The sequence below is a fragment of the Ruditapes philippinarum genome, unplaced genomic scaffold, assembly GCF_026571515.1.
Source record: "Ruditapes philippinarum isolate M1 unplaced genomic scaffold, ASM2657151v2 ctg1783_1_1_1_1, whole genome shotgun sequence".
Classification (NCBI taxonomy): domain Eukaryota; kingdom Metazoa; phylum Mollusca; class Bivalvia; order Venerida; family Veneridae; genus Ruditapes; species Ruditapes philippinarum.
The window spans coordinates 201,222-213,549 of NW_026857499.1; the positions used below are offsets into that span (position 1 = coordinate 201,222).

Consider the following 12,328-nt stretch of genomic DNA (forward strand, 5'->3'; position numbering starts at 1 on the left):
CTTTTTGACTGAACTGTTTGAGATATTAATTTGAAAGTTGGAATACTTGTTTACAATCATGATTCCCAAACATGTCCAGGAGAAGGTAATTCTGTCAAAGATTTTATTTGAATTATGGCCCTTAACTGTCAATGTTTTGTATTATAGGCAAGCACTAAAAAAGTTTTTTTTTCTTTCTTACCAGCCCTCTTTTGACTTAAACATTTCAAACTTTGCTGCAGTGTTCAAGGGTATCACACAATTCAGTAAAATAATTCTTCACTAAATATCTTAATGCTCATGGCCATTGTTCACTTTAAAAATACAGAGATTCTTGTATTGCCTTTTACTGCAAAAACTTTTTTTATTGGCAAGCAATAAAAAAGTCGAGCGCGCTGTCTTACGGACAGCTCTTGTTAATTACTCTTGTTGATTATATTTCTAGCTTTTATAAAATATATTTAACATTATTTTCAATAAATGAATTTATATATTTTTGAAGTTTTAATTGTTGATTTACACCTATTAAAGATCCTGTATGTTGTTACTGAGGTTGTATACCACACTTAAGTGAAATTATATATATGTATATAATTATGCTTATAAAATAGAGAAAAACAAAATCCCTAAAGGAAACAATTTTCAAACATCGAAGGATATGTAAAATATGTACTGCAAATAATTGTACATATTGTAAGGGATTGTGAATGATTATCAACTAAATTACTTTTAGGACCTTGTAATGAATATATCAGTTGAAAACAAACTATGTTTTATGACAATTTGAACATCAAACTAGCATAATTTATTGACAAATGAGGTAATAGTGTTCAGTCAATGCTTAAAACTTACCTGTCAGGATTCCTGAACTTACCTCAGCCATTCATATTTGCTGATTTTATGTGCTTAGATAATTTTCTGGTAAATGAAGGAATTAAGACCAAGATATAGGACATTCTGAGGCTCTAGGACTATGCAGGTCACTGCAAGAAGGTTTACACTTTAAGAAATGATTAATTACTTACTTTGTTTATCCTGGCATCAAAATGGCCAACAAGAGTTGTCTACCTTGATTCAAAGCTTTAAATGACTTCATTTTCATAAACATATACAAATACTTATTATTTTACATGTAAGAACATAGAATGCAATTCTTATTTACCTAAGACCCAAGTTACTTTCCAAATATAGTTAGCTGGCTTTGCTGTATTCCATAATAATCTTGATGACTGGTATGACCTCTAAGTTTGTCAGGAGGGAAAATTCAAATTCCTGGCACTTGGAATCTTTTTATATCAATTGTTCATTTTTCTAAGCTATAACCATGATTGCTTTTAGTCCAGATTTTAAGTGCATTAAGTTAAGCATGTAATTTAAGTGTTCATTGCATATTTTGTTATAAGTTAACTTTGTTAATTAACATTTTCTAAATTATTCCTGTCAATATGGCTGCCATTTTAAGAAATTCCTGTCTTTCCTGCCAGACTGCCAGGCCAAATGGAATGTAATGATTGGTTAATTGTGACAGTCCTGACTATTTCAGAGTCTATATAAGTAGCCATGACAGGCTGTGCTCAGTTTACTAACTCTGGATGGTTGGCGCTAAATTGCCGCTAATGAGAGCCGTTTTTGTTATCGTCAGTATGGAACTTGATGCCTGGCCAGTATTGTCGTACTCCTCTACCACCAAAGAACGAAGAATGGGTACCAGGAAGATTCAGCTTGATAAAGACGTCCCCGATGAGACTACCTTAGTGGACCGGCAAGGATGGTTATTCCGGCGCCGAGTATAAATAAACTGAAATTGACTGACTGACTGTGCTCAGTATGCATTTTGGCTTTAAATTCTGACAGTCGCGAAAACTAGTGACAAGAGCATTTTGTAATAATTTCCTGAAAACTTCTATTGTTAATCTAGCAAATTTAGTGCTCTTCAGAGTTGAATAAAAAAATTGTGAAATTAACTTTTTATCAGTAAAAGTTGTTATTTGAACAGTTTTTGACTTAGCTTACAATATTATATGGAATCATTAAAATATATGCATTCATTTCCTATTAAAAAATTTGACTTAGACTTTATAGAAAATAAATATTTTATTACCTTCCTTTTTTACATAAAATGTTCTATTCGGTAATATCTTTATAAATAATGTTGTTTGGAACTTACAAAATTGATCAATCTTAATTTGAGCGTCATATTTATGATATAAAACCATAAAAAATGTGTTACAGGATCTTAAAAGACATATGTAAATACAATTTTGCCTCTTTGATAACGGTTTTTCTTGTTTCTTTACCGCATAAGACTGGACGATAAAAAGCATCAATTTATTTTAGGCGATTTTTTCTCTCTGTGAGTATACATACTGCAGAGATGACAAGTTGGCCTGGGTCAGAGGTTAACTATAAAGAAATTTTATAAAGCTCAAACATAAATTGATTTGAATGGTCAGAATCTGCCACATCATATTTACTGACCAATTAAAATCCTGCGATTTTATACAAGACCACAGAAAAATGTTTCATAATCATGAGAACAGAATTATTTTATCTAGATTCCTCATCATCATTTACTCGGTGGACCAATGTCATTGCGGATTGGTTGATTGGAAAGCTTGGATTATTCCCTTTACGACGATGATAATTATTTTAAAAACGCAGACTGTTTGATTTAGTCGGTTCATTAATGATAATGTTGCTGCAATCAATGAGCCAAAATGAAAAGAAAGATAACACAAGAGGCACATAAGTTTCCAGGGAAAAGCATTGTGTTTGTAGCACTGTTTTTTGTCAATATATCAACTCATTTAGATTATTCTCGTGCAAAGCAATTTAAATAATTTTTTCTAGAACTCGCCGTCATCTAAAAACGTCTGTCGTGTTCCCTCCTTTGAATCCAACTCTTGGTAAACGCAATGGTAAAAATAACGCATAGATCAACAGTTGAAATGCTAGACATTTACATAGAAAGACTTTCAAAGTCAAAAACTCAATGTGTTCATTTTTGTCGATTGCGGAAACAACATAATGACCCTGAACTTTACATATCTGGTTCTAAAATTCCAGTAGTTGATGAAGCTACGTTTTTAGCTCACCTGTCACAAAGTGACAGGGTGAGCTTTTGTGATCGCTTTTCGTCCGGCGTCCGTCCGTCCGTCGTCCGTCCGTCCGTCCGTCCGTAAACTTTTACTTTAAATGACATCTCCTCATAAACCACTAAGCCAATTTCATCCAAACTTCACAGGAATGTTCCTTTGGTGGTCACCTTTAAAAATTGTTCAAAGAATTTAATTCCATGCAGAACTCTGGTTGCCATGGCAACCGAAAGAAAAAAACTTTAAATATCTTCTTTTAAAAAACCATAAGAGCTAGAGCTTAGATATTTGGCATGAAACATCTTCTAGTGAGTGTCTACCAAGTTTGTTCAAATAAAAGCCCTGGGGTCAAAATTGGCCCCGCCCCGGGATGTCATTCATTTCCCTATATGCATATAGTAAAAACTTAAAAAATCTTCTTTTAAAGAACCCAAAGAGCTAGAGCTAAGATATTTAGCATGAAACATGTTCTAATGGGTGTCTACCAAGTTTGTTCAAATAAAAGCCCTGGGGTCAAAATTGGCCCCGCCCCGGGGGGGTCATTGATTTTCCCTATATGCATATAGTAAAAACTTAAAAAATCTTCTTTTAAAGAACTCAAAGAGCTATGGCTAAGATATTGAGCATCAAACATGTTCTAATAGGTGTCTACCAAGTTTGTTCAAATGAAAGCCCTGGGGTCAAAATTGGCCCCGCCCCAGGGGGTCATTGATTTTCTTTATATGCATATAGTAAAAACTTAGAAAATCTTCTTTTAAAGAACCAAAAGAGTTAGAGCTAAGATATTTAGCATGAAACATGTTCTAATAAGTGTCTACCAAGTTTGTTCAAATAAAAGCCCTGGGGTCAAAATTGGCCCCGCCCCGGGGGGTCATTGAATTTCCCTATATGCATATAGTAAAAACTTAAAAAATCTTTTTTTAAAGAACCCAAAGAGCTATGGCTAAGATATTTAGCATGAAACATGTTCTAATGGGTGTCTACCAAGTTTGTTCAAATAAAAGCCCTGGGGTCAAAATTGGCCCCGCCCCGGGGGGTCATTGATTTTCCCTATATGCATATAGTAAAAACTTAAAAAATCTCCTTTTAAAGAACTCAAAGAGCTATGGCTAAGATATTGAGCATCAAACATGTTCTAATAGGTGTCTACCAAGTTTGTTCAAATGAAAGCCCTGGGGTCAAAATTGGCCCCGCCCCGGGGGGTCATTGATTTTCCCTATATGCATATAGTAAAAACTTAGAAAATCTTCTTTTAAAGAACCAAGAGAGTTAGAGCTAAGATATTTAGCATGAAACATGTTCTAATAAGTGTCTACCAAGTTTGTTCAAATAAAAGCCATGGGGGTCAAAATTGGCCCGCCCCGGGGGGTCATTGATTTTCCCTATATGCATATAGTAAAAACTTAAAAAATCTTCTTTTAAAGAACTCAAAGAGCTATGGCTAAGATATTTAGCATCAAACATGTTCTAATAGGTGTTTACCAAGTTTGTTCAAATAAAAGCCCTGGGGTCAAAATTGGCCCTGCCCCGGGGGTCATTGATTTTCCTTATATGTGTATAGCAAAAACTTAAAAAATCTTCTTTGAAAAAACCCAAATAGCTAGAGTTAAGATATTAAGCATGAAACATCTTTTAGTGTGTGTCTACAAAGTTTGTTCAAATAAAAGACCTTGGGTCAAAATTGGCCCCGCCCCGGGGGTCATTGATTTTCTTTATACAAATGTTATATGTGTATAGCAAAAACTTAAAATCTTCTTTGAAAAAACCCTAGAGTTTAGATATTAAGCATGAAACATCTTCTAGTAAGTGTCTACAAAGTTTGTTCAAATAAAAGCCCTGGGGTCAAAACTGGCCCGGCCCCAGGGGTGTCATTGTTTTTAACTATATGTGTATAGTAAAAACTTTAAAAAAAATCTTCTTTTAAAATCCCCAATGAGCTAGAGCTTAGATGTTTAGCATGAAACATCTTCTTATGGGTGTTTACCAAGTTTGTGCAAATAAAAGCCCTTGGGTAAAATTGGCCCAGCAACGTTGGGGGGGGGGGGGGGGGGGGTTGGGGGAGCCTATATACAGGTGAGCGACCTCAGGGCCATCATGGCCCTCTTGTTAGTAATTATATTTGATAAAAAACTTTCTTTTATACCACATATTAAACATTTGAAAACTAAATGCCTAAAAGCTTAAAATTTACTTAAGGCTTGAACAAGTACAAATTGGGGATCAAATTCTTCAACATTACTGAAATTATACAGAAGTCTTATCCGATCAAAATTAGATTATGGTTCTGTAGTATATGGGTCTGCAAGAAAATCATATCTTCAAATGCTAGATACCATACATCACCAGGGTTTACGTTTAGCTTTAGGTGCTTTTCGCACTTTACCTGTAGAAAGTCTATATGCGGAAGCTAGGGAACCATCGCTTCATCTTCGTCGAAAAAAGCTATCACTTCAATTTGCAACTAGAATTTCATCTAATAGCAAAAATACAGCTAAAAATATTATTTTCAAGCCAAGTTATACTAAAAAACCAAAGGAAATTAAAATATGATAAACAAGATCAACAAGGAAAGGCGGCGTTCAATGAACGCAACCCCAATATGACCCAGCAAGAAGAACCAACGGCAAGGAGCCCAGACGGACCCCAAACAAAAACAGGACAGGGCAAAGACAGAACACGGACAGGTTAATCATTAAATGATAAATAATTTGGAACTGATTAGGAATTCAAAGAAAAATTAAAGAAATGAAAGCTAGAGGCAATGGGGAAGATACTTACCGTAGACAGGAAAACAACAAGGGACACAAGCAAAAGTGTCACCAAAACAGTATGAAACAACAGACATACATCTGAGGAACACAGTGAGGCGCCGCCTTGGAACGGTTAGCAGCATAATAATGACTGCTGGGGAGTTTAAACCGGTTAATGGTGCACCAAACCTCGCTCTTAGCCCCAACATGTTCCTATAAACGAGACAATGTAAATAAAATGAATCCCCGCCAAGTGAAATTCTAACAGTTGTCATGGTTACAAAAGGTTAAATAAGTAAAACACTAAAATGATCATGTAGAAACATATAAAAGTAAACTCAATGACCATAACAAAAGGACTCAAATGTCCTAAAGGAAGGGCAGAGCAACAAGAAAATCACCTACAATGGCCCGACGAAGCAAGGCAGAAGACGACATTAAGAACAATTCAGTCCCAAAGGGCCTTACGAACTATCCATCATAGAGTCTCCCACTTGGTGCGTCAGATGCAATCAAAAAGAGGAAAGCGTAGTGTCCAACTGTAAAAGGGTTGAACACTAAACATGCAGTATGTCTAAAAATAGTAGGGTCATAACCTCTTTTAATAAAACGTTTAATGATTTTAGTAAAAACAGCAGAAAAATTACCATGACCCAAAATCTTACGAAGTTTGTAAATCACATCGCCATAAAAACCAGGCTGGCTAATCCCTTGTCGCAGAAGAGTTTTTAAATCACTATTGAATTTAGAAAATTAAATCAAAGTTACGATTGTAAAATTTAGTACAATGTTTCCGTAATTTATGATAGCGGTAGCCCTGTTTCAGAAGCTTGCTGGTAATAAAAATATTCCGCTCGTTGAAATCCTGCTACAAGCTCTAGCGAATCTAATTAACTGAGAAAACCATAAACCCCGTAAGATGTTGCATGGGGTACGTCTCCATCTAAATGTGGATAATTAACTATCCAAAAGTCAAAGTCATCTCTTTTATCATAGATTTTCGTGTGAATAGAATTGTTGTTGATAGTAATATGCAGATCCAAAAATGATGTACTAAACATTTCAAGAATTCGTTTTATTAAGTTGTAGTTCATGCGGATAAATAACAGACACCATTTGATCAAAATAAGGATTATCTAAATTAAAAATATCATCAAGGTATCTGGAAGTATTATTAAATGCGACTATAACATCTTGTTGTTTATCTTCAGAGAGACTCAACATAAAGTCACTTTCATAGCAGTACAAAAACAAATCGGCGACCAGGGGTGCACAATTAGTACCCATAGGAATTCCTATGATCTGTTTAAATAGGGTATTACCAAACCTGACATAAATGTTGTCTAAAAGAAAAGAGAGTGCTCTACAAACTTCGTCACAGGTCCACATAGTATAATGTTTAACAATACCGTTAGTAAAAAAAAGCTTTGTTTAAAATTGCATGCTAGAACGGTAACTTTTTCCCATGCAAAAGTTTTCTGAATTAGGGAAATTAGTTTATCATTGATTAATTTATGTGGCAAAGTTGTATAAAGTGTAGAAAAATCGTTTGTACTGACAGTTGAAGCTTGAATGTTCTTAATTTTAAATTTATCCAAGATTTCACCAGAATTTTTAATTGACCAAAAGAGATGTTTGCCTGTGTTTTCATAGACTTTATCACAATATCTAATTACATGTGTTTTAATGGCAGTCAAACAAGACGTCAATAAAATAGAAAGTTTACTTGTAGTGCAAGATGTAGAATTAGTAATGAATCTGGCTTTGTAAGGTTTTTTTTATGTAATTTAGGAATCCAATACATAATAGGAAGTTTGAGTTCTTGTTCATTAATTTGGACTTTAAGATTGGAAATATTAGTAATATGATTGTTAACAATGTTTTTTCGGAGGCAGAGCTTTTAGAATACGCATTAGTACTATTTAGTTCCTTATGCAAAACATTAATGTAATGGATTCGTCATACAATTATAATATTATTAGCGGCCTTGTCCGCTGGCACCAAAACAAATTTTGAATGAAAGGCTAGAATTTTTTTTTCAGATGTCTTAAAGTAAGTCTTGGTTTAGGTGGCAAAAGATGTTCATTTCCACGATGAAAATTAATACGTGAATCAATAATTTTAAAGATGTTACGTTTCCATGTAACTAGAGCATTAATTACTATCCGCATTTTCACGGCGACACCATTTGACCGAGAAATCCTCTATAGATTCAGCAATCTGACCACGACAAGCATTAAAATCAATCTCAGAAGAAATTCTGTATTTAGGTCCTTTCAAGAATAAGTTACGAATTCTTTTGTCTGCAATTATATCAAAATTACCTGTGATTATATGGCCAAAATCTGAATTACAGAATTTAGAAGTATTGCAGTCTCAAGTTGTTGGAGTATTAGACTGAATATCTAAGTCAGAAACCACTTTGTTGTAATTAAATATGATATTTCTAACAGGTTTCTTATATTTATAGCAAATAATTGGTATCTCGGAGTTTTTTGAAGTATAAAGGAACAGAATTAGTGACACGTTTATCACGAAAAATACTTGGTAAATCGATGAAATCGATACCTTTATTAAGAAAGGTTACTTTTACGAAATGCCTGTTGTGGTCAGAAGTGTTATCGATATGAGGTCTTAAGACGTGCTGAGTATAACTTTGAATAAGATAAGCTGCTGTATATAAAGGATCTGTTTGAATAACTATACTATCTGCCTCTGCGTCTAAGATTTTCAGAGATGATAATGAAAGGGAAGTAAGACATGATAACATTGCATGTTTTCCAGAGTTTTTTAAGATAATATTTAAGTCGGTGACAGACAGGGTAATTTTAGATTTACGTTTGATGTTGCCATTTCTACGTACTCCGTGAGATCGGGATTTACGTTTACGAATATTCAGAATAGAAAATATATCAATGTTTGGATCTTTAGAGATGTTACCTTGTTGAAAAATATTGTCATTTAGGCCAAGTGGAAAAGGCGTTTGTAAGTTATTGATCCATTTTAATTCTGCTAAGTGTCTAGCTTTAACTTTAAAACTAGCAGAAGCATCAGAATCAAAATTATTTGTTCCACTGGTTGAATTGAAACATTTTTAAATGAATGACCATCTTTACGAAAATGTTGATATAGAAAAGTTGTAAATTTTGTTGCGATTTCTCATTTTATAAAAATGTTCACGGAATCGAATTTTAAGAGAACGTCCTGTCTGACCAACATACTGTATGCCACACCCAGAGGTGTTTAAAGTCAAAACATAAACAAAATGAGTTGCCTTTCAGTCAATATCTGTATTTAAAATAATATTAAAAGTTCTCCCATTTACATTAGAGGTTAATGTAGACCTGTGCGATAAAAAGTAACAACATCCGCACCTCTTAGAATTACACTTATTAATAGAAGGATACACTCTAGCTCTATGAGGATAATTAGTATGTGTGATATTATATTTCTTAAGAATGGTGTGTTTTATAGGAGAAAGCCTAATGCGTAAAGAATTATTGAAAATATTAGAATTAATGGATCGTGGAATATAAAATGAATTAACAGATGAAAAGTTTTAAGGCGAAAGAACGACGGATGGTGTTCGTCTAGGTGTACTGTGATTTCATATCTGTAAAGAATTAGTAGACGTAGAATGTACCCGAAGAGGTGAAAGAAAGTGTGTATTGTTTCTATTCAAGTTATTCATAATTACATGTAGTAATAAAATGATTCCGTGTCCAGTGGGGCACCAATATTAAAGTAACGAGACTAGAGTATTAGTGCCACAGCTAGTGTACACACAACCTGCAAAAGGGTAAGATTAAAGAAAACTTTGGTATAAAAATATAATAAAGTGGAAATAAATATAAACCATTAGTCTATGAAGGCTGGACATGGAGGGGGACACCGACACTGAACGCCGTAACAATCCCTTGAGGATGGAAATATAACAACATTGATTGCATGTACGGGGAGACTTTTTACAGCCGCCACACGGCACAAACAACATGGTTGTGAGCATAAAATATGATAAACAAGATCAACAAGGAAAGGCGGCGTTCAATGAACGCAACCCCCATATGACCCAGCAATAAGAACCAACGGCAAGGAGCCCAGGCGGACCCACTAAAATTACCCACTTTTATCTCCTCACAAATGACAATGCCCCTTTCTGTGTAGGTTGTAATGAAAACCATTAGGCCTTCGTTTAAAAGATGATTTAGATAAACTTAAGATTAACCCAGACAGTATCTTTCAAAATGACGATGCGGATGTTCCACCTTGGACTTATAATTCCCCGAAAATAAATATTAACCTTTCAAATATAAAAAAGTCATCAAATTCACCTGAATATTTCAAAGAGAAGTTTCTAGCAATTTAGGAAGATTTTATACATATTTATACGGACGGTTCAAAAGAAGGTTGCAAAGTAGGTTCGGCTGTGTTTGAAAATAATTTTACATCTAGTATGAGGCTACTAGTACCAGGTAATGCATTCATTTTACTACTGAAGCAAAAGCTATCGATTTAGCATTGTCATACATAGCACAGCATACCCACGATAAATTTGTGATATTTTCTGACTCGCTTTCTGTTTTAATATCCATTAAAAATAAAAAGTCTGACAATATCATGATAAAGAAACTTCTTTTACGATTTCATGATATACTTAAAACAAAATTTGTTAAATTATATTGGATTCCAAGTCATGTAGGTATACGAGGAAATGAAAAAGTAGATGCTTTAGCTAAACAATCATTAAATTTTCAAAAAACTGACTTATTATTACTTGCTTGTGATTTTAGACCGGCTATAAATAAATTCGTCTCATCTGAATGGAAAGCAAATTGGGACACGATAAACTTCACGATATAAACCCATCTCTTGATGTGTCACCATCTCTATCTCTGTCAAACCGCCGTGATCAAACAGTTCTTCTTCGATGCCGAATTGGACACACTAAAATTACCCACTCTTATCTCCTCACTAATGACAATGCCTCTTTCTGTGTAGGTTGTAATGAAAATTTTACTGTCAAGCATTTTCTTCTTGAATGTCATGATTTTTCACAGACCCGTACTAGATTTTATTCTGTAAATTCACTCAAAGAACTCTTTAATACAATTCCATCAAAAAACATCATTGATTATTTGAAAGAGATAAACTTGTATTCTAGGATCTAATTGGCTCATTTCTATTGTCATTTACAAAGTTTTACATAACATTTTAAGCCATTATAGCATTCGGCACGATATGGCCAGTTATGTGTTGACGTGCTGTAAATCCAAACAAACAAACAAACAAACAAACAAACATAGAAAGACATGTCAGGGCTGCAAGGGTATGAGCTCAAATAAAGCAGTAAATTAGATGTCAATTGAGTGATAATACTTTAGTTATAAATGGTTCTCCATGTTAAAGCATATTAATGTGAATTAAGCATATACACATTGAACCTCCAGCCTTGGGTTAATTTATTTGAAATCACGTTCTTTCAAAGTGTGATTTCACATGTCAGCTTTATTACTGTAAGTAAGACATATCTGGACAAGACAATGGGGTCACTGTCTTTAAGCGGTAAAATAAGTATCGTAACAGGTGCTACTCGTGGAATTGGTAAAGCAATTGCTATCCAGCTTGGTCAACAAGGTGCCAAGGTTTATATTACCGGAAGAACATTGAGCACTCAAGATGGCGTATGTTTACCAGGATCGCTAGAGGAGACAGCACGTGACATATTACGCGCTGGAGGAGGAGTTTGTGTACCAATTCAATGTGACCATTCGAAAGATATTCAACATTTATTTGAACGCATCACAGCAGAAAACGACGGGAGGCTCGATATTTTTGTCAATAATGCGTTTTCGGAAAATGATATCCTTTTGAAGGAGCGAGGAAAACCATTTTGGGAACAGTCGTTGAACATGTGGGACGATATAAATGAGGTCGGGTTGAGAAATAACTATGTGTGCGCTATCTACGCGTCTAAATTGATGGTACCACGTAAGAATGGCGTCATAATAAATGTGTCGTCTGCTGGGGCTTCAATGTACATGTTGAATCCTGCATATGGGATTGGTAAAGCTGGTGTTGATCGCATGACAGCCGATTGTGCCCTGGAACTGAGGAAGCATAACATAGCCTTTGTTAGTTTGTCGCCCGGTCCTTTGAGCTCAGACACTTTAATGGCGTTGTCAACAAAATAACATAACTGAAAAATGTTATAAGAAACGACGCCCTGTCACTGGTTTAAGCATATTCGTCTTCTACAAGACAATGCCCCGCTCATACCTCCGCAATAGTTTCGGCGTTTTTGAAAAAAGAAAAAATGACTGTTAATTTTGCCTCACCCCCGTATTCTCCAGACTTTGCCCAATGTGATTTCTTTTTGTTTGCGAAATTGAAATCCTTCCTTGCTGGGCGAAAATCCGACAGGCACTTGGATCTGCCATTCATCAGTACCTTTTTACTGTGCTCAAATCAGCGTACCGTGTCGCCTTCAAGAAGTGGATACATCGA

The 12,328-nt window shown here is 34.8% G+C and overlaps 1 protein-coding gene across 1 annotated transcript; it reads left to right on the top strand.

Moving 5' to 3' along the window:
• The first annotated feature begins 11,364 nt into the window (after nucleotides 1–11,364).
• Nucleotides 11,365–12,015, top strand: LOC132749959 (dehydrogenase/reductase SDR family member 1-like). The gene has a single exon (XM_060739906.1). It carries the CDS (start codon nucleotides 11,365–11,367, stop codon nucleotides 12,013–12,015), a length of 651 nt encoding a protein of 216 aa, XP_060595889.1.
• Nucleotides 12,016–12,328: the final 313 nt, after the last annotated feature.

Coding starts and splice junctions, on each gene's coding strand:
- LOC132749959 (XM_060739906.1), top strand. CDS start 11,365: ATGGGGTCACTGTCTTTAAGCGGTAAAATAAGTATCGTAACAGGTGCT.